The 22,766-nt window shown below is 45.0% G+C and overlaps 1 protein-coding gene across 6 annotated transcripts in view; it reads left to right on the top strand.

Annotated features, from left to right (window-relative positions):
* The window catches only part of SPATA13 (spermatogenesis associated 13), a 192,894-nt gene that overhangs the window by 102,797 nt on the left and 67,331 nt on the right, over positions 1-22,766 (top strand). Inside the window, exon 1 of one of the 6 annotated variants that reach the window (XM_084525532.1) lies at positions 21,231-21,418. The exons of the other annotated variants lie outside the window; for them this stretch is intronic. Coding sequence (XP_084381658.1) covers positions 21,368-21,418 — 51 coding nt within the window. The 5' untranslated portion in view covers positions 21,231-21,367. Of the gene's footprint in view, positions 1-21,230; positions 21,419-22,766 lie in introns of those variants that run through there. 6 annotated transcript variants of the gene reach the window in all.

Raw genomic sequence — 22,766 nt, 5'->3', positions numbered from 1 at the left:
CGATGTACTCCTCCAGTGTGCAACAAACTTATCTCAGCTGAAGAAAAGCCTATAGTAAATATTATACAAATGACATGAAGACTTCTAGTTGAAGTTCAAAGTGGTTTTCACCAGGACTCCCAGATCTTTTTTGTTAACCCACTTTCTGAGTTGGTCACTCCCCATCTCCAGCTTGTACTGTTGTGTCAGGTACTACTACAAAAGTGTTTCCTCCTTTAGTTTTGTCATTCTTTGAACCTAAACATAATCTTTGTCAGGGTAGAGCAGGGCAGGAGGGGCAGTTGTTCTGTTGTCACCACACAGTGTCAGCAATTCCTAGGAGCACTACCATGAAGAGCTGTGGAGAATGTTAGGGGCACAGGGTGTCTATTGGACTTACAAAGTACTTCACCTCTATGTTGCTAACTTTTGAGTGACTTACATGCATAATCATATGCAAATTGTTAGAGAACAGATGGATTATGACAGCAAATGTGTGCCCCAGACATGCACACATGAGTTTGAAAGCTAGAAGGGACTGGGAAGATGGGGGACATATCTTCATGGCACAGCACAGCACAGCACTGGGCAATCACTTTGATTTTCCCCCTTTGTTTTTGCTTTTGTTTTTGTCCTGATCATTAAAATAGGATATTTTTTCTTTTCCTCCTTATGTTATTGTTTATGCTACCCTAATTTGCTATTGTTATACAATGCTTGGAAGATATAAAGAACTGACTGCTGCATTCAGCTGGGATTTGGGCAGGATTTAGGTACCAAGGTCAGAAAAGCACTTAAGCCCTAAAGTCAGTGCCACCTAACTGTGCCAGGTAAAATAGAAACAACACCTTATTTTTTGGACCTCAAGAACCTCATCCAGGAAGGGAGGCCCAGGACAGCCTGAAGGGATTCAAACCCACATCCTAGGACATGGCCTGAGATCAGATGGGAAAGGGAGTTGTTCTCTTTTGAGAGAACTTCATAGAACTTCTGCCCAGTGTTGAAGCCATTGTGCAGAAAAGACTGAAGACTTCAGAAACCCAGAGAGAGGGAATAAACAACGGGGAGCCTGGCTCACTGTCTGTGACTCTTCTCAATTCTGTGTGTTTTGTTTTCTTTTGCTTTGTTTTGTTTTTCAGCATCAGGAATAGATTATGCATTTTGCATGGAAGAATCACTGCATAAAATGTATTCATAGTACTGGAGCAGAGGCTTGTAAGCAGTAGAGTTGTTGAGCTGCATAGTCTGGCACCTTCCTTTTGCTCTCTCTCTGTGGCCCTATGAATCTTTCATCATTTCATCTCTTTGCAGTGGCCCAGGTAGGGAGAAAAGTAGCTAACCACTGTAAGAACCAGTTGGTTAAAGGGTTTGCAAAATGTTTGGGAAAAAAAAAAAGTGATCTAGTTAATGTTTTACTCACTGCTGTTGAGCAGAAATGTTATTAATCATGTTTATCATGAGACTGATGAAACAGTAACCTTGAAGGATTGTTGTTGTGCTAGGCACTGTACAAACTGAGAACAGCAGACAGCTCCAGCTCAGCCTTATGGATTTAGGAAGGAAATAGGCATTAAAGATATGACTCACCTGGCCAAAGGCACAGAGATGTCTGCTACACATCATAAAAATGAATTTCCTCCCAGAAATGTCTTTTTCTCACTATTGACAAAGAGCCTCGGATATCAACACGTGAAATGAATCTCACTCCACGAGAAAGAGAGACAGTACTAAAGGGCAGAGCTCACAATGAGTCTGCAGCAAAAACCATCCATGTTGCCTTATTTAATGGGGGATGAAACGTGTAGTAAAACAAGAAAAAAGTGAAAAAAAAAAAAAAAAAAAGGAGGAATAACACAGAGGGGGCAGTACAGAGGAGGGGGAAGCTCAAGGAGCTGTACATGGAGGCAGGCTGTGATGGTGGGATGAGAGAGGACAGTAATAAAAGGTCCAGCTGGTCAGTGAGAGATTTGCAGGGCTCCCTGAATTCCCACAGATTTCTGTTTTGGGGATCTTTGTAGGCTGTCCCTCCTGCCCTGAGCTTTAAATGCAAAGTTTCCCAGCAAGGTGTGAGGCTGGAGGGCATTGCCCCAGCTCCAGTGCCCCCATGGGCCTCTCTCCCTGCACACTTCTGGGCCATGGGGTTGTACCCTTGGCTCTGGGTCCACTCCTTTTCCCCATTACCTTGGCTGCTCCCAGGGCTGCCTCTGCATTGTGCTCCTGTTCAGCACCCCTGACTCTATCAGATACCTGCTATCATTTTCTTTCCTTCCACTGGGCTTTGATACTAACTTTGAATCTTCATTGTTTGTGAAAAGGATGAAGAGAGACATCTCTTGAGGTTTAGATGCAGCTCCCCACATATGGGTGCTGTAGTGCTGGCAGTGTGTGGGATTTCTCCTCTTACATCTTTTGTATCTCCAGTTAGGCAGACTGCAGACAGGGATATCTAGTTCACCCAGTACTGAGGTATCATTAAATGGCTCCTTGTTCAATGCACACGTCTGAAGGTGATAGGATGTCTTGCTTCAAGACAACATAACAATTGCTTTGAGCTGTCTGAAGGTACACACCATTTCCAAACTAACATTTAAATCTTACCTGGAGAGATAAATTAAAAATACAAGTCAGTACAGTGTATTTTAAATGAATACCTGTGAAAGAAACACTTGAAATACAAGGCAGTACTTAACCCCTGCTATATCAGAATCACAACACTGCCAGAAAGCTGCTCTAAAGATGCAAAGAAAGAAGCTGGAGGTCAGTCCTGAATAAATGTGGTCGGCAGGCAGGGAGTAGGGGAGTAAAGGGCTGTGACACTGGTTTAACAGGGGAAGGAACCACTGCAGGTGGTGGGGAGCTGAGGTTCACCAGGGCTGAAGTGGGGCTGTTTCAGCCAGTAATTAGACCTGGATCTGAAGACCACCATGTGTCCTTAGAACTCCTTTTCCCTCTGATTCCTTCAAATATCCCCAGGTAAACCTAGCACAGCTGTGTATCATATAGGGTTCACATCTCAGGTTCTCAGAGTCCCAGATAGAGATCTGGGCTGCCTATTCTGCACTGCATAAACCCCAGGAGATGTCTCCAAGGGACTCAGAAAAGATATTAAGTGCATAAAGTTAGCCTGGCGAATACACACTGGCTGAATGCACATATTTAATAAAAGAACAAATTCAACTTTTCCTTTGGCCAAATATGCACTTAGTTCGTGGTTGTTTTTTTTTTTTTTAGAACACTGGATTTGACAATGGTAGATTTCATGTTTTTTTCTCAAAGCCTTTGACAGTCCACTGTAAGCCTCTAAGTCTACTTTACATAACCACAAGATGACTCAATAAATGTCAGCTAATCTCAGAGTTAAAGATTCACTTCAGGGCCTCAAGGCCCAGAGTTCAGCTCCAAAACCAGCAGCCCATCACAGACCCTCACAGCAACACATTTAACATTTTCTTCTCTACGTTTGTGCCATGGTTTGGGGTTTTCATAGGTGGCCAGACATCATTTGCTATTTGCATTGATGTAGAGGGAGGGAGGTTTCCCTTCCATGTCTGTATTATCCTGCTCCTCCTCATGTCTGCACCTTTCAGAGTTGCAGTCCTGGCCTCTTGATGTGTTCTTCACCAGTTTGCTTGGTACATTTTACCGTCACATTTTTTTCTATTGTGGCTTTGACTGTGGAACTACCACCTTAGAGGATTTGCAGAATCTGTTGTGCCTCTTCCTCCTCTGCGTCCATGTATTTGCAGCTCCTTCACAGCCCCTCCTGCCCTGTGGTCCATGGTCAAAGCACTGCAAGCTGCCCATGCTCCCACTTTCACTTTAGCATGGACTTGTATAACACTCATGTGTTCTGGCTCTCTTAGTCCTTTTTTTTTTTTTTTTTTTTTTTTTTTCCACTCACATGAGAAGAGAAAAAGAAAAATAATATTGGCGAGACTGAGCAAGTGTAAGATATGAGTTTTGGAAGATTTGTATGCCGTTTTATTTTCTTTTATAATTAAAATAATTGCCCATGTCACACTGCCACCTCAGAGGCAGCTTGCAAGGCCTGAGCTGCAGAGCTGTCTGCTCATGAAATATTGCTGCATGTGGACAGACAAGATCCTTGAACCAACTTCTAGCCCTGTTACTGTTTAAACATGGCCCATAAGAGGAAGATGTTTTCAGGATGCTCATTTCTTCTCCCTCCCAGCTCATTCTGAGCAGGGCTAGCGTACATGGCCACAAAGTGCTCGTTATTGTTGATTACCTGATGCTAAGCATGCAAGTGAGGAATCTGTTCCTCTGTAATCAGGACCAGATGAAAAGCTCCCTGACCCGCAGATGTCTGAATAAAACCGTTTGTTCTCGTTCCATGCTGTACCTTGCAGGCGGCTGTGATGACTTGCCCACAAGTCTGGTGCTGCCCTGTGTATAATCAGGGAGCTTCGTTGAGCTAGAAATTAGCCATCTAGAGTATCATCCATCCTCAGCAAAGGCAAGAAGATCTTTATTACATTTAATAGCTGTGTTACTACGTTGTACCGAAATATCTTTAATTGATTACTTCATTTAAGTCATCTTCAATTCAGATTAAGAAAGCCAGCTCTCCAGATGTTAGCTTTGTAGGCTCTCTGTAGGACTTTGATGTTGTGTTTCTCTGTAGCCACTTTCTCTCTGGAAATGTGGGACACAACATGATTTGTTTTGAGGAGGAAAAAGGCATTATTCCATTTTCTCCTATGCCTTCACTCACTCCATTTGTGAGATATGGCCCAAGTGGTTACAGAGGTCAATGAATAACCATGGTACATTAACATTTTATGTCAATATTATGTTGTATTGTGACTTGCCAGTAGATGTGAGGAATACAAGTGCTTTTCTTGGTGCCTGGCTACTAAGAAGAGGGAGATGCTTGGCTTTTACCTTCATAGGCACTGGAAGGGCTCCTCCTCGTGTGGTTGCTCTGGCAGGTTTGAGGTGTCTCTGGTCTGCTCAGCTGGAGCTCACAGCTCACTTATGGGGCATGAACACAGCTTGCTGTGCCTGGTACATGGGAAGTGTTCCCCAAAACTTGCAGCTCCAGGGACTGAGAAGCAGACAGACTATTACAGAGTCTCTGTGCCCTTCTCTCAGGATTTCCTATGTCAGTGGGTGTAATAAGACTGTAAAATCTTAAACAATCCTCAAGGAGCTGGTTAATTAAAATAATCCAGTGCTACAGGACTTGATGGCTTGAGACACTTCTCTGAATAAAGCCAGCATTACCAGCAGCAACCCTCTTCATACCATTGTCTGGCCCCAGGGAGAAGGAACAGGAGAGGGAATGCCTTTCAGACACTCCTTTTAACTTTTTCCAATTGCTACTGGATTTTGCATGTGTTTCTTGGGGCATTTGCAGGGGGTGACACATGATGAACGTCACATCCCTAAGATGTAGGCCTGTTGTAGGCAGTGACTGAGGACACTTCCATAGACAACGTGGAAGCGTCATTGGATACTCTGCAGAAAAACATCCACTGCACAAAACCACTCATCAGAGTGACAGGGCACTGACCATCAAGATGCCATCCCAGTGTCACTGAGCTCTGAGGTGGCCTTTCCAAGTCTGGCTGCTACTCTTGGGCAGCAAGGGTGTACCTGAGCTGCCACACGAGTGTTATCTTTGCTTCCTAGAGAAGATGTATAGAGAATTTGACTATGGCACAGTAAGACAGGCACTTCTCACAAGTGCTAACTGCATTCATTATATATTGGTGTTGCTTATTATTTGTGGAGTGCTGGCTTTGTGCTCAGCATTTTAATTAATTCTGACTTCTGTCTCCATGAAGTCTTCCAGGAATATGCCAAAATGGAAAGCAAGAGGTTTTTTTGTTAGTGAAGATTAAAAGACGCTGTGAAGTGAAGATGAAAGGACTATTGTCACCCACCATTTCCATTCCAAACACTGTGTTTGGATTTATAACGCGATGCCAAAGAGGCATTTCCATGACCGTGCATAATCACTTGAGGGCAGTACTGGCTGTGCCAGCTGGTGAGAGGGACCCAGTGAAGAAGACATAGATATTCTGGAAATTTCACCTCATTACCTCAGGGCAGGCAGGTGAATGTGACATCAGTGACCTCAGTGTCACGTACCTTCCTCAGCAGCAAAGTTGTCTATTCCGCCTTTCTTGGCTTATTACATCTCTCTCTACCATTTTCTGGAAGCATGACAATTTTGCCCAACAAACTACCATAACTATAAGAAGAGAGACAATACTGCATTGTAGCACTTTTACTTAGGCTCTATTCATGTCTTGTGGGATAGAAAATAATATGGGATTGCCAATGAAGTGCTAATTAACTGTCCACACTTATTTTGCTAATGCTAAAACTAGTTTCTGCCTTGATCCACACTCTGGAGAAGGCAGAAAGGTGACAGGCTCTGACCATGGTTTTCGATTCTGAACTCCAAGGTGGTTTCCAGCTCAAAGCCCTCTTTGGGGTCGGTTGCCATATTTTAGCACGTTCCAGTCTAGAAGCCCAAGTTTCCCCTCATGACTAAGGCACTTAAGCAATATGTCTCCAGACCATTGCACAAAGAAGAAACCATGGACCCAAAGCTGAGTGTGGTGTTTCTCCTGGTAGCCCTATGCTGGGACAGGTTTAGCACCCTGTGGTTTGGGATTTTGCTGGATTGCAAAAGAAAACCAGGATTCGGGTGGTGGAGTCCATGTCATGTCTTCATCCTGGCAAGCCATTTTTGTCTTTCATATTGGTTTCTTTCTCTCCAGATTGGTTCAGTGGGTGTTCATGAGGAATCTGGGGACATCTTTTGTCTATAGGTGACTTTGTGGGTGCACAGATAATGAAGGAATAGGCCACAAAGAGCCTTCCATGATTGCCCTTCCCTGGAGTCTCTGCAAGTCCCTGTTTTGGCCAAGCACATTGCTCTGTACATAAGGGTAGGAGGGGGAAGAAGCACATTTCAAGAACAGATTACTCTGTGCCTGAGAAATGCTTTGCACAGCTCTGAAAGAGAGAAATTGACAGAAATTCTTCATCCCATGAAAAGCCCTCGAGGTCCAGCTCAGATGTTTGGGTATTGCCCCCACCCTTTCCTTTTCTAAGTAGAACCAAGTGTCATATTTTCTGAAAATAGCAAATGTCAGCTAGAAATTCAGGCTATTTATGTCCAAAGTAATATATTTTTAGTTTAAAAGGTACTACTTGGCATAGCTCAAGGAAGCAGGGGTATTTCTATTTTTTTTAATAAAATGAATAAGCTAACTTAATTCTAGCTGTTTAAATTAGAATTTACAAAATCTCAGAGGATGATAATTTAGACCTTTAAAATTCACCTTTTTAAAGTCTCAGAGGAACCCTAAGCATATATAATGTTTGCTCTGTAATAGCTCTGTGTACTTTTACCTGAGTCATCTTCCCCCTGCTTGCAGCGCTCGTTGTTTACTTACACCAAACCACCAGGCTCAGGGGAAGGCTCTGCCGTAAGCAAACCCCACGTGGTTGGGGCTGCAGCACACTCGCTTCTGGGGGGCCTGAGCTGCGTCACTTCTCCCCCCCCGGTAAACAGAGAGAGACAAAGTAAATGGCAACAGGCTCAGGGGGTTAAAAGGAAAAGGACACTTGTCATCCCTGTGTCAGCATCAGGCTTCCCTACAAAACCACAATTTTCTATGTTGTTTCCTGTGACTTTAAAAAAGGCGTTTGCTGATCAACTTGTTCAGAAATGAACAAATCCTTCTGCAAATGGAGAAAGTGATGATTTTAGGAGACTAAAGTCCCGTGTAAAGTGACATTTGGCTACTGGTTGTAGCACCAGCTCAATTACAATCTGATACCTACAGCACTTATCTCACCAGCAACTAAATGCATGGCCTGCTGTGACCGACTCAAGGAGTCATAACTGGCCTCAGAAAATTCAGGAGAAAACATCTGGGGGGCCCTGTGGCTCGGAGGGTGACCCAGGCAAAATGCAGAGAGCTTTGAGCCCCCTGAGCTGTGGTTTTTGCAAGCGGGGTGAAGCAGAGAGGCAGGCGGTGTCGGCTGCTGGCAGAGGCAGAAGGTCAGACCCAGCTGGGATAGGCACCAATGGGAGGATGCCCTGGCTTTGCTGACACCATGGAGCAGAGCAGGGGGAGGCAGGTTTCCAGAGGACGGGTGGGACAGCAGCACTCTTCATGGTGGTAATGTTAGCAGATTTTGCAGGGTCATCTCCTCTAATGAACACTCTTGCTTTTATGGTCTGTAAGTGGTTCTGCTTCACCTTACTTAATAAACTAACATTTCCACAGCACTTGTTGACAAAGTATTCAAGTACCTCCATGTAGGATTAAAAGGCTTTCAAACAACACAGTCGATTTAATTTGATTTTGACCTACTGAGCAGACTCAGCAGGACATCAGTGCAGGTAAAAGCAGTAAACAGCATCCCCAGAGTTTGCCACCAGTGTTGGAGAGAGCAGGTTTCTGTGCTGGAGACTTGAACTCCCCACGCCTGCCTGGGCTGCTGTGCTTTGGGCAGCCTGGGAGGGCAGCTCTTCACCCAGCCATGGCTAAATGTGGGCACCAAAATGAAATAGAACCCATGCAGTGAACTTAAAACAGGCAGCAGCAATGTTCAGATGGATAATGGACCTGGTAACATAAAAAATAAATCCTCTTCTGATCTTCCTGGAGCCCTGGCAGTGCCATGGATGGAGTGGATGGCTCAGGTCCTGTCTTCAGCTAGTGTTCGGAAGCTTCACTACAACCCTGAGGTTTAAAGGCGTTGCAGGGTAGCTCTAAACCACACTTGCTTGGTCCTCATAGGCCTCCAAACATCTGGGCTGCAGATCAGCGTATGAAGTAACTATGCAAAAAGCTCTGGCTTTCCAGCCTTGGTGAACAGATAAGAGTAAAGGTCGACGAACTCAGGCTGAGCTGGAGCAAGGAAAAGTGAATTCCAGTGCCGAGGGCTCTCCGCTTACTGCCCCGGCTCCAGCTGCCAAGCATTTAAACCCACAGGCTGTGAGCAAGAGATGGCACGTACAATATGAGAAGTGGCCAAGTTTATTTAATATGTTGGCTTTTCCATTGCTCTTAGCACTGTTATCAGAACACTTGATTTAGTTACATGGAGCAACGTGGAAAAATACTGGTAAGCATAAAATGAAAAAGCTACTTCCAAGAACAAATTAACTATTAGACCCCTTGCATTTCTGGAAATCTAATAGGGCCCTGCTTACCTAGAGGACTGATTCAGTTAGAAGTATGCTCAGCTTCATCTTTTACATACATATTGCTCAAAAGGCCTTGGGGCAGGAAAATATGAGGTCATCTTGCCAGGATGCCAGCGCTGATAGCATGAGGCGTTTTGAGCTGGCTGCACAAAGGCTCAGTTGCAGCTCCCACGTGGCAGATGTGAAATGTGCAACGCTGGTGTGGTTGGGGTCTGGGATGGGACCGCTTGGAAGATGAGCTAACCAGGTCTCCCATATAGGATAGCTCAGCTTCTGGGAAATCCCAAACAAGACGGCTGGTGTGGCAAACCCTGCAGAGTGTGGCCTAGCTGGGTTCTGCAGAGCTCCCCATGCTCATCTCATGCTGGGCTGCAGGAGGGTTTGTTATGACAGGCACTGCCCAGAGCATCCTGATGGGCATCCCCGGGGCCTGGCAGCTGGCCTGGTCCATGCACTTTGCCAAAGAGCAAGGCTTGCCATGTAGAGGAAAGGGCTAATTTCATGGGGATTGAAACGGATAAATTAGATGTGCTTCCTGCAGCCACCCACCAAGCTTTCCTGCTGTGGTTGCTTTTATAGTCAGTGCAGCGTGCCAGCATAGTGCTGGGGACCCATGGGCTCATGCCAAAACTGTCTACGACATGAGAATGAGCTACGAGCAACTCCTTGCTCATTTTGTCCCGAACCTTTATATAACCAGGATGGGAAACAGCTGCTCACTGGGAGCTTCTCAGGCTATAGTATTCTGCATAGGCCCAGCACAATTTCCTACCTTCATTTTATCTGCTGCTCTTAGACCCTATGTGCCCTGCCCTGTACCCTGGCCTGCACTTTTGCATTAGTAGAGTGAAATCCTACTTCTTCACCTTTTCTTCCTCACACTGTTCTTCCCCACTTATCCGTGCTGCTCCCCTTGTTGCCAGCTCTGGCAGCACTCCGATTACAGAGTAAGCCAATTCAACTCACCAAAACGGCAGAGGGTTAAGTCAGCAGAACAGGGGAAGGAGGAACGTGCAGCTGGAAATGGGTGCAGGCAGAAAGGGAACCAGAAAAGAGGAGAGCAGGGAAAGATTGCTCCTTGCTGTGGCAGCCAGACCTCCAAGCAGCAGCAGCTGCAGCATTAGTCTTGTCTGGGGACTCTCCAGCATAAGCAAGCCCAGCAGATTCAGGCATGATTCTTTCCAGAAGCTGCTGGTGGAGTTGGTCTCATGGTTTGGACCATGTGCAGAAACATCACACATTTAAAGAACGATGTTTTAGTGGTGGTTGGTTGAACAATGCAGTGCAATGAGAAGGCCATGCTTGGGAAAGCATCCATTTTGCAAGTTCTGCCTCTCTCTGAGTGCTTTTCCTCCAGAGGGGAGATTCATGGCTAGAAGAGGAAATTTAAAACTGTCGGGCATGGCAGAATTCAAACTGGTCTTTCAACTTGCTGGGCCAGCTGAGCAAGAGCCTTGCACACCAGTATTTCAAGACCTTTGGAAGGATTTTCCTTTTCAGGAGGCAAGCTACCTAACCCCAAAAGATGATTCCTCCCTGTGAACAGGAAAGTTAGAAAGTCATTTGAGATCACTCCCCCAAGCACTGTGTGCAACCTGCACAGTGCAAAGGCCAGCAAGGCAGGAGGCAGAACGTCAGTCTGCAGACATTTGCTATGAAACGTAAGACAAAAAGAAGTGACATTCCCAAAACGTTTCTGAAAGAAAGCCAGGGGTGACTGCACCAGCCTGCTATGGTGTGCTGGCACTCAAGGCTGATATTTGATGCTGCCTGAGTTTCCTTCTCCTCTGCTCAGGTGTATTTCATCATCGGGCGAGGGCCACCCGGGAGGAGGAAGATGATGTCAGCATACCAGGGCTGGGTGGGAGCTGTGAATGCTTACCTGCAAAGAATCACAAGATGACTAGGTAAAACAGAAAGAATTCAAATAAAAGTATATGAGGGTGATGGAAAATGAAAATTTAATCTTATGCTTTTTTTTCCTGATTTTTTTCCCCTACTAAATTCCTTTGACTGTCGAGGTACAAACATAGCATTACCTGAATTGACTCAAAGTGGCTCAAAGCTCTCAGGGTCCTGAAGGGCAAAGGAGCTGCACAGTAGTTTAAAACAAACTAACACTTTCATGGGATTTGTTTCTGTCTATGTCATGAAGGAGTTTTTCCTTGAGAGGAGATGAAGCATCTCCAGTGTTGTGCAAACCTTCAATATTCACCATGGCTTGGGAAGTATGTGTAGGACAGATCTCAGGCTCAGCAAAGAAGCAGCAGTAATGGCTATTGTTAACATGAGGCTGCAGCCAACCCACCTTAAGATATTATTGATCCCTGAGCACCTCTTCCCCTTCTTTCCTACCAGGAAGCTCCCCAGCCCAAGTGTGGGCCTGGTCCACAGCTCCATGCTCTGTTGCTCCAATGTGAGCCAGTTCATCTCATGGGCTCCAGCAAACTGATCAGGAAAAAAGTGAAAAAAGTGAACCATCTTCTGTCACCAAGCAAACTGAATTGCTCCATTACACTGTCAAAGGAGCAGCAGAACCCCTTAACCCTGTTCACCTGTAGCCTGGACAACATCTCTAGGGGTGCAGCCAGCTATTATATTTAAGCTAGTTTAAAACTACTGCCCAAAAGAGCCATGCAGCCCCTCTCCCCTTCCCACTGGGCTGCTCACCTGCCACTTTCCTTGGAGCAGTGCTGATGCTTGCTTTGACTTGGTGGTGAGCAGTTAAGGGGTTAAGGGGTTAGAATGAGGGAAAACAACCCACCAGGAAGAAAATGAAGATTTTTCTGTTCAATGAGTAAGATAAATCAGCTAATGGAGGAGTCAGACAAGCGCCAGCTCCAGTCTGATGGGATTGGAAGAGGCAGCTGCTATTAGTGCAGCACAGCCTCGCTGCAGAAGAGCTGTCGGCAGCAAAGATGTTGCACTTGTGTTCCAGGGTGAACACAGAGAGCCTGCCTCTTCAGGCTCACATATCTATTTGCTGTAGCTGATATATCCATCACCGTGGTACTTAGGGCCCAGACTCAATAAAGCTCAATCGGGAAATACCAGGGTACTTTTCTGAATGCCATGCTGAGCAAGGGTACGTGTACAAAGTCAGGACAGCTTGAACCAGTGAAATAACCACAAAATGAGCTCGGTTCACTGGTCTGGTTCATGTAAGGTTATCCTTTCAAAGCAAAAGAAATGTTATTTCAGCTCTTGTATGAACAGGCCACAAACCTTGTTTTCTCTTGTTGTGTGCTTTTATTTTGCATTTCATCTTTCAAGTATTTTGGGGCTTTTTAACAGACAGCCTTTAGGATGGTATCCTCCTGCACTGAGTAGGATCCTGCAGAATTTACTCAGTAAAACCCAATTCACTTTCAGGTCAGTGCTGAAAGGGAAAGGGGTGCTCTGACAACCTGTTGCACCTTTCCACCACTCTTCAAACAGTATTCGAGACCCCACAGCCACATGCAACTCAATATTGCACTCTGTAGGACAGTTCAAGGGCGTCTATAGAGAGCTCACGACTTGGCATTAGGAGATCTCTAGTTTCCCTTGTTGCCTCTGCTTTGTTTCCTCTTTTATGGCCAGGACAGCGAGCCAATTACACTTCCACTTCCCACCCCACTGGGCGACCTCCCACCAACCAGGTCACCGTGCATAGCGATGTAAATAGGTGTCCATACGTGGCATGAATAATGAAGCCTTCAAAATCTCGCTGGAAATCCATTGTCACACAAAACGGGCCATTGAGATAAGGAACAGGTAATCGGGAGCAGTCTTTTACTCTCTGCACTTCCCCATAAATGCCAGCCAGGATTCAGGAAGGATTAAGTGTTTCTACAGGAACCAGAGCATTTGCAAACACTGCACTAAACAGCTGCTAATGTTTTGTGCAGGCAGCTCAGGCCACAGCCCACTGCTTGGGTTCATTTACTCTTTTGCTTCCCAAAACATCACTGTGAAAGGGTGCAGGACTTCCCCGAGGTCTCTGATATAAGTGTAGCACTTTGCCTCCAAGAGCAGTCCCAGCAAGTGGGATTTTGCAGCTTTTTTCTGTTATCTCACGGAATCCTGGGGCTGATGGTGCCTAATTGCTACTATTCCAAATTATCTATGTATGATAAAAGAGTCTAATTATGATTTAGTTTCTGAGTAAACAGCCCGAGCAGGGTATCATCCCAACCTAGGCAAAATCAGATTCTGAAGAACAATTCTAACCAGACTTCGTACAAACTGTATTGTGTAGAGTTGCCAGGAAAGGTCTTGATAGAGTCTTGCTAAAAATAATTCATAGGATGTTTTTGTTTTTGTTTTCCCAGTTAATGCTTATTTCATGAAAACTGTTTCAATTTACAAAGGCGGAGAGACTTGAGTACTTACTGCTGACAGAGCTTTTGTTTGGTATGCACAGTACAGAAATATAAGTGGTTTGCTTGTGCATTTTTGCTAGATGGTAATATGCTATTCAAGGCTGAGTTTGTGAAGACTGATGTTACACACCCTGTGCGGAGGATCACAAGCACTGTGCTCAGTTACCTCCTGCAACAGACTGCGCCCAGCTAACTGGTACTCCTCAGGGATTTACACAATTGTAACACAACAGCATTGCAGTCTGGGGATAAGGAAACAGTGTTCTCCTGCTTCTCTGAGACAGCATAGGGATGGAAAGGCTTAGAAGGGCATTTAATATTTGATATAACCCACTGTAGCTGGGGGCTGCTGTCCTGCAGTGCCCACCCACCCGCCTGCATGCCCCAGCTTTGCAGGCAGCAGTTGCACAACCACAGCAGCGGCAGCTGCACGGGGCTGGTGGAATGGAAAATTACGGCTCTTTGGTGGGTTGGTTTTCAAGTGGGTCAGCTGCAAGAGCTGCCTCGGTGGCCCAAACGCAGGCATGGTGCAATGCAAATGTAGGCAGCAGCAGGGGACACGGAAAAGACAAGGGTCACCCCACTCACTGCCTATAGCACACAGCTAACAGCTGCAGGGTCAAACAGCTCCAGCAGCAAGGCCAAAGAAGACCCGGCCAGCATTGAAGGTCCCGTGCATCACCTTGGTCCCACCAGAGCTCCTGAAAGTGTTTTACGTACCCAGTAAGTGTAATTTACACTGCAGCTTTTTTTTTTTTTTTTTTTTTTTTCTGTTTCTTTTTGTGCCATAGCTTTATACTTTTCATAACGCCTGCTCTTTTCTTGAAGCAATTATAACACTTAAAATAACACTCGTGTATTTGGTACCAAGCCAGAACATTTTCTGAAGATAGTTTGAGAAATAATACACAGTGGTGCTTATTTTAAGAATCAATGCTTTAAAAAGTGTAATGAAACCTCTGCAAAGGGACAAGACTTCCAAAATCACAAGAAGGGAGTGCATATTTGCACTTTCTCTTTTCTTTCTCTCTTCTCTTCCCAAGAATTTTCCCATTGCAGTGACAGCTCAGGAAATGACTGATGATCCTCAGCTACCCTTCAGCTGCTGGCGGCAAGGAAAAAGATGTGGATGAAGATTTGGGGGGATTGCTTGGGTGTTGGGGGGGGGGAAGGTTACGGTCAGTTGTCATCAATCTCAAGGCTGGAGGAAAAGGGGTTATAGCTTCCAGAATGGTAGATCTCGCACTGTGTGCTGCTCTGTTGTTTCCAAACTTGAGCACGGATTTAATTTTGCTGAAAGACAAGTAGTTCTCAGTAAAAAAGTACAGAATTGAGCTCTTAAAGAGGTCTGTGAGTAAGGCAGTTCTCAGAAGGCAAGGCTGAGTTAAAGCACCATAGGTAAAGCTCATCTCAGCTCCAGGTGTCAAGGTCCACCCTGTGTTACTTTAACCTCCCCACACCCCCACTCATTTGCAACTGGGGTCAAAACAAAGCCCAGCTGGACAGCCTGGATGCACGTAGGCTGCCAGCCTGCTCCCCAGCCCCAAAAACCAGCAAAGGGGCTAGAAACCTACGTGCAGAGCTGTGTGGGAAGGCCATGTAAGGGGATGCATTAAAACCCGCGTGATCCCTGCAGCACAATTCTCTTTTCTTTCTCTTCTCTCTGTTGCTGGAGACTAAAGAGCTCATCTCCACAGGGCTTGTCTCCATCAGGCTCATCTCCATAGGGCTTTTCTCCATAGGGCTGAGGAAGCAGAGTCTTCCATGGGCTCCATTTCTTTCTGTTATTTCCCCCAGGATCTGCTGTAGATTTGTAAGCTTTATAGGAGAATTTTAACATGGTTTGAGCATCTTTGGAGGAAGATGATAAATACATGGGAATAAATTAGAGGAAAATCCAAAACATTTTGTGACTTCCTTACCAGTTCCTGAAGTTTCGTTTCACTTGTGCATTAGAAATGGGCTGTTTATCAGAGTAATAGACTTTTTCCTTCTTCTGGGTAATAATACACTTCCTTCACAGGCTTGTGAAAGTCCGTAATGTTAACTGCTGCAATTAAACAAGCCCTTGGTCTGGGTGTGAAGTATCTGGTATATAAACATTCACTCTCTTTATTTCTTCCTTAGACAAATAAAACCACATGAACCAGCATGCTGCAGGCTGGGTAAATCTCACTGGGAGCTGTTTTATGCAGATGGCTTCTGAGAGGGGCAAAAAACTTCAGTGTGGTTTCTATGTCAACAACTGGCAGGAGTGGGGTATTTTGCTTGAGGATGCACGTCTCCAGAAGGCTGCGGGAGGATTTATGGAGCGTGCAGTGCTGACACTCACCCAGCTGTCCCTCCTGCCAGGCCGGGGGGGGGGCTGCAGGTCCCTGAGCAGCACAGAGGGGCTGGAGGGGCTTGGGGGAAGCTACAGCATCTCTGCTGTCCTCTGTGCTGGGTGCTCCATCCAGGATCCTTGGTTGGTTTTGGGGGGAAAGGTTTGTCTGTGCAAGAGTCTGCTGTGTTTTCTGACAAGTCTGCAGAGAGGTAAGATGGATGTTTTCTCTAATGGGTTCCCTTTTCTGCTCTTTTTTTCCCCCTTCGGTCCCTAAGTTACAAACCCTCACTCACATCCTGCTGCGTCCACCAGCTTCTGCATGCTGGGCACTGCTGCTGTGTGTCCCCAAAGCAGCCTTATTTTGGGAACTTATGACAGTCACCGAGGAGAGGTCGGTGCTGCCTGGGACACAAGCAGGGGTGTTGGGGATGCCCCTGGGTTGAGCACAGAGGCTGCTCCTTGTGGATGCTCCCCAGCCCCTCTCCCAGGCAGCTCTCTGGTTTCAGGCACCAGTTTACCCACGGGATTTTGGAATCCATCACACAAGCACATTTTTTTGCAGTGGAAGTGAAGCCAGTGTGTAGCATTTTCTGCTTCATTTACACCCACAAGCTCTCAGTCTTACAAAGCCACTGCCTCCTCGGCTCCTGTTCCTGGCATCGCTCTTTGCAGGGACACATGGGGCCTCGCACATCAGGCCACAGAAAAATCCGGCTCTGGGCTCCTGTAGGAAAAGAGCAGCTGTGTGGAAAGATCAATAAACACGACCAGTTGCTCCAAGAGTCATAAAATTGAAAGACTCGGCAGAAGAAAATGTGTGGCAGGGGACCCTGGCTCCAGATACGGCGGGAGAAGTCCTGGGAAATGCAGTAATTAAGGGGAGGCCTCAGACGTGCTTTGAGTCAGTGCTTCCACACATAAAAATATTTGTTTTAGGAGAGGAAACCAGAAGGGTAGGAGCAAATACTTACCTATGCAAAAGGAAAGCTTGTTTATGCTTCATACATTGGAGAAATTGTTCGTGTGTGGTTAATCCGTGTGGAAACGCAACATTTGCAGCGCTGCCAAGTGACTCAGGTGAGCTGCTAATTGCTGGCTCACCCAGGGAGGTTGAAGTGTCTGGGGCTGCTTTGGTTTGCTTCACTCTCTTTATCCACAAAAAAGAAAAAAAAAAAAAAAAAAAAAAAAAAAAAAAAAAAAAAGAGAGAGAGAGAGAGAGAGAAAAAGAAAACCTACAAATCTTACTGTTCCAGTGAAGTTTTCTTCTTTCTACCCACTTTTTCCATGTAGGTTTTTGCTCCTTTGCTTAATCTGCGTGTTTCCTCCAGTTTTTCCATAGCACAGAGGACAGCATAATCCCTCCCTATGGGATTTCCTAGCTCACTGGCCCTCACCTCTCCATCCCCACCAGAGCCCCCCTGTCCTCATGGCAGCTCTTCCCTCCCACTGTCTTGCCCTCTGCAGCCTCTTCTGCTGTGGTCATCCTTCCCCGTCGCTCACATCTACCCCAGCCTGGTCCAGTCCTGCTCTCCTACCCCAAATCCCTCTGGATGCTCTCGTGCTCACCTCTGCCTTGCTCTGCCACCACTCTGGGGACCTTCATTCCCCCTGAGAATGAATTTTCAGAGGGTCAAAGGGTGAGAGTCCGCAGCTCCTCACAGTGTAACGTCATGTTGAGTGTCAGGGCCTTCAGTAGAAACCTGCAGTCCAGCAAAGATGTCTGTATAATGTGTTGTGTCACTACAACTACCTTCATAGTGCGATGATCTGGGCTAAATTCCCTGTGCTGAGTGCTCTGCTCTTAGTCTGTTCCACAGAGTTTGGCTCATACAGGTTCACATCCAAAGCCCATTGAATTCCCATTCCTTTCAGTGGGCTTCTGCTCTGCCTCATCATGGCAATTAAAGAACCATGCAATGGTTTGGGATGGAAGGGACCTTAAAGGCCACCCAGTTCCAACCCCCTGCCATGGGCAGGGACACCTCCCACCACACCAGGTTGCCCAAAGCCCCATCCAGCCTGGCCTTGAGCACCTCCAGGGATGGGGCATCCACAGCTTCTCTGGACAGCCTGTGCTGGGGCCTCACAGTAAAGAATTCAATTTCACAGATAAGAGCCACAGGATCTTTCAGATTCTTTGATTCTGCTTCAAATGAGTCTTAGATTCTCCTAAAATAGACCTTACTGCTAGGCAGTATCTTCACTGGTGTGTTCCCTTTGGGACTGGAGAGTGCCAGGCAGTGTTTGGGTACCTACTTTCTCATAACATGTTCTCTCCCTTCCCTGGTAAGTGTGAACTGTGTCACTGTGGGGTGCTGCAGTGACAGGTTGCTGAGTGCTGCATCACTGTATAGGGTTGGACTGAACCTGTGTGCTGCAAACTGCCTGTCCTCCTGGGTGTCAAAAGGGCAATGCTACCTGAGCCCTGTGTGCTTTGGCCCCCAGCTGACTCCTTACAGCAGCACTGTACTCACAAACGCGGTTTCCTAAGGAACTGGTCCAGCCCTGCTCAGCTTGGAGAGCAGCATTTCTGTTCCCTGCTTGTACTAGATGGACCCTGCCACAGCCTAAAGCAAAGGAAGCACATGAAGTTCTTGATTAAGAATTACTGCCATTGATGTCATTCATGGATGAAGACTCTGGGTCTGTGTTTAATCAAACAAGGCTGGAAATACCATAGGAAAGGTTACCTTCAGCTCTAGTTTTATTCATTTATTTATATATTTTAGGGATTAGAGAGACCATGCTGCTATTCAACATATATTTGCAGTGATTGTACAAGACCACATGCTCTGAACATGAACGTGACTGCTTGTGAACCTGGGGTGAAGCAGAAGTGAATCAAGTAACAAACAAGTCTCTCAGCCCTGACACTGGTGTTAGAACCCAGACCAGTGATGAGACATCCAGATCTAACTGGAAAGATGACAGCCAAGTGTGGATGTGTGTTTCCTGACTGGAGTATGTGAATTCTGGAAAGGTGTAGGGGAGCCATAGGATTCTGCCTATAAACAAGGTTTTTGTCTCATGTGTAGGATGGGCTATGCCTTCCTAAAATCTGGGGCTTGCTGCGTGTCCACAATGTATCACTTACTATGTGCAAGATGTGCATGCGCATATTTCTAAAGACACAGCTCTTCAGTTATATGCCCAGCTGCTCAGGGAGAGATGGGCACCAGGATTTTCTTGTAGCCTTTGTAAGTCTCTTCCAAACTCTCTTGCCTTTCAGTGGATTAGTACAATCAAGAAGCAAATCTCAAATGAATGAAGAACAATCAAACTTGTCAAAGTGGTGAGTGGCTAATTGGTACTTGTCGACATTCTTCCAATTTGCAATATCATTCCTGCTGGTAGCATTGAGTCATCTGCTCTCAGAGGGGCCACAAATCTTGCTGGAGACTTTTGTACTTAATTCTGCATTTTTGTTTCTCCTCTCATAAGGATACTAACAAATTGTCCTATAGGGCTTGAAAAGAACATCAACAATTTACTGTATCTCTTAGCATTCCCTGTTTCTTGTGCATTTTTTGTCATCTAAATATAACTGCCCTTTACATTCCGATACATAAACACAAGGAGCAGTATAATTTGACAGTCCTTGATACCACTCTCTCTGCATACTCCATTTCCACAGCCCTAAAAGGACATAAGCAGAACTCACTTCCAAGGGTTTACAAAGCAGTTGTGATAAACAGTCTGTTATTCGGATAAAAAGTTGATGAGTTGCATGAATATTTTCACATGGAATGCTTAAAGGGAAGGGAAGAAAGGGCAACAATTTATGCTTAGAAACACTTAAGGGGCCATATCAGAAATATTTGTATTCTGTGAGTCTTTTTGTATTGTTATTGTAAGCAAATGAAGATATTTTATTTTTATCTGTTCCCTGCTCAATTAAGGATTTCAAATCTCAGAATTACTCTCTCTCTCTCTATATATATATAGTACTATATATATATATATATATATATATATATATATATAAAGTACTAGTTATGCAATTGCTGACCGTCAGACAGGTGATCCAGAAGTTTTGTATCTCATGAAATGGTGTTACTGTAGTCTATTCAAAGCACACATAACAGTCAAAGACATAAGTACTGGGTGAGTTTGTGGGAAGATGAAGTCTCCCAGAGACAAACACCCTAACGCTTTTCCTGTCTGCCGTGGCACAAAAGACTGTTGCACTTCTCTGTGTCCTAGCTGAGGTCTGTGAGCTGAACTTGGAAAAGGCTCTAGATGTTTTTAATCAGAGGATTTTAACAAGCTTCCCACCTAGATGGGAATTCAGTGAGGCTGTTTACATCTGTGGGTGAGCTTCTGTGGCAGTACAGCGCAGCAACAGCTATCTTCGTGTGCTCTGTGAAACGCAGGCAGCATCTGAATGGCAGCTGTGTAATGAATCAGCTTCACAGGAGCAGGCTCAGCACCCTTTGCTGCAAACCCATCATCAAGGAAATTGGTGTCAGCTTTGCACTGTTGGGGCAGCAGCTAGAGTGCTCATAGACAAGACTTCTGGTTCTATAAGGCAATATGTTCAAAGCTTAGCACGACTGTGCAAGTCTCTACCCTATAAAACCAGCAGCCCAAATTGTAGAACCTGAACCATGAAAATGTTATTTAAAGTCCTGATCTGATTTAGATTTAAGCAAAACACCTGGAATAATGGATCAATTGGTAAAGTGAAGCAAAAAGAAAAATCACATGAATTCTAATCTGCTGACATCAATATTTTATTTCTGAGGTGACAGGCTCATCACTGCGTACAGCTTCAGTAGCTGGCACCACTTATTAAAACAATATAGATTTTTTTTCCTGCAGAAAATTGAGAGACAGTTTTCCCCTGGAATATTGTTGAATTGCAAAATACTGAGACAAGTCTGGAGTCAGGGGATGAGCCTGGCTCATGTCACGGATGGTTAGGACTTCGCTGTAATAACCTAAGAATGCTTTGGTGGATAATTATATACACACAAGTGCACACGCTCACGCACACACACACACACACATGATTTTAATGATGAACACAGGGTAGGTGTACTAGGTAGGTAATGAAAATGCAAAGTGTACCGTGGTATATTGGTTGTAAGCCTTTCTTATATGAATTTCCCCAAGGCAAAGTTTTAATAGCTGCTGTGTGTTAAACCATATGTGTGCGAAGAGAGGTGTAACCGTAGAGCTCTGTGTGTTAGCAGTGCCTGTGTTGGGCGAGGTAGATGCTGGAACAGCAGAAGGTTTTTTGGCTTTCTGGGTATATTTGCAGCCTTTTCCCATTAACTTTGGTGAAGAAAAGACAAAATTGATTCTCTGGGCCATCAGCTGAGACACATCAACCATCTGTAAGCTTTGGGGATCTTGCTTCAGATGAAAATGCCAGGCTGAGAAGCTATAGTGCAGAGGACAATCGAAAGTCTTTCTCTGGAGAAGAAGTATCTGATGGTGATGAAGGGCTAGGTGTTACCTTTGGAAAAGAGTCCACGGAGTACAAATCAGAGAAAAATGCTGAACTCCCCCCTGGAGGGATTTCTCAGTAAGGGAGCAGGCAAGACGGTAAGCTGGCCGTGTTTCAGAATATGTCATCTCTATCATGCTTTTTTTCTAAAAATTTGCTCTACAGTAAGCATGTTCTGTGCTACTGACTTGTGGTCTGCAGCTCCTTGAAGAGAACTGAGCTCTTCAGCTTCAAGGTAGGGAGAAGGGATCACAACACATCATTTTTTCCTCCTCCGGGATCCCTGTTTTATCCCTAAAGTTGCATAACCTTCCTTTTTTATACTTCCTTCCAGTCATCTACTTCTTTAGAATAAGTAATTCTGCTTCACCTGGGGCGAAGCTTTCCAGCTTTCTGTCAGCCAGGCTTGCTTTCAGATCTGTGTGTAAAAACCCACCCAGTTCAGAGTCAGCCTGAATGAAGAGTCACTTAATTGCCCAGGCAACTCTCCCCCTCCTTTTTAAATTAAGCATCATGTTTTCTTGTCTTCAGTCACACGGTATTAGCCTGTACTTGAGACACTCATTAATCATCCTTGCTAATGCACATGAAATGTCTCATTTTGGTTAATACTGTGTTCTGGGGGAGAGATGGTCCTTTGTGTTGTTTGGTCTTTTGAGAATTGGGTTTTGCTGCTGGTCTCAAAATATTAACGCTGCATGTAAGTATGTGGTCCTGGAGGAGTTCTGCTCGTACTAATGGGATTACCTTCATGGGAAATAAAACGGCGTGCACAACTGAACTCCAAATTTCTATCAGTCAAATGCAATAGTGGTTCAACAGCAACACATAGCATGGCTTGCTTTTTCTCCCCAAAATGTCACTACATGAAGCCATGCTAACAGATAATAATATGCATTATTGTGATTTAAAAAAAAAAAAAAAAAAAAAAAAACGAGTTATCTGTTACACAATTTTAAGGCAGCTCAAAGTGGTAAAGGAATGCAAATTTCAACAGCCAGTCTGTTGAACAAACAAAGTCTCCTCAATCTGTATGTACTTATACTGCTGGCACACAGTGCCCGATTAACAAGGAAAACACCTCCATCATTACAAAGAATTAAATGTCTGAGATATGACATCATTTAACCTTCCCCTGCCTCTTTGCTTTCTTTGTCTCCCTGGTGGGAAACTGGAAGGGAAGAAGGCCATTATATGTATTGCTAATGAAAAACATCAAAAAGTTTCTGAAAATGTGTCATTATCTAAGATCTCCATTCATTTGGTTGACTTTTTTTGATTTTTGGCTTGATTTTTGAACCAACGCAGCATCTTGGTATTGCTCACCACAGGTTCTGTAGCAGCCTTGGATTGTGAATTGGAATAAATTTTGAACATGTTTTATGAGAAAGGAAAATGGGAATATTATGAATCCAAGTAGGATGACCATAATTGGAGGCACAACTG

Source organism: Aythya ferina (assembly GCF_964211825.1).
Source record: "Aythya ferina genome assembly, chromosome: 1".
NCBI classification, from domain to species: domain Eukaryota; kingdom Metazoa; phylum Chordata; class Aves; order Anseriformes; family Anatidae; genus Aythya; species Aythya ferina.
The sequence above is the reverse complement of the archived record's forward strand: the minus strand, read 5'-3'. Positions and strand labels throughout refer to the sequence as shown.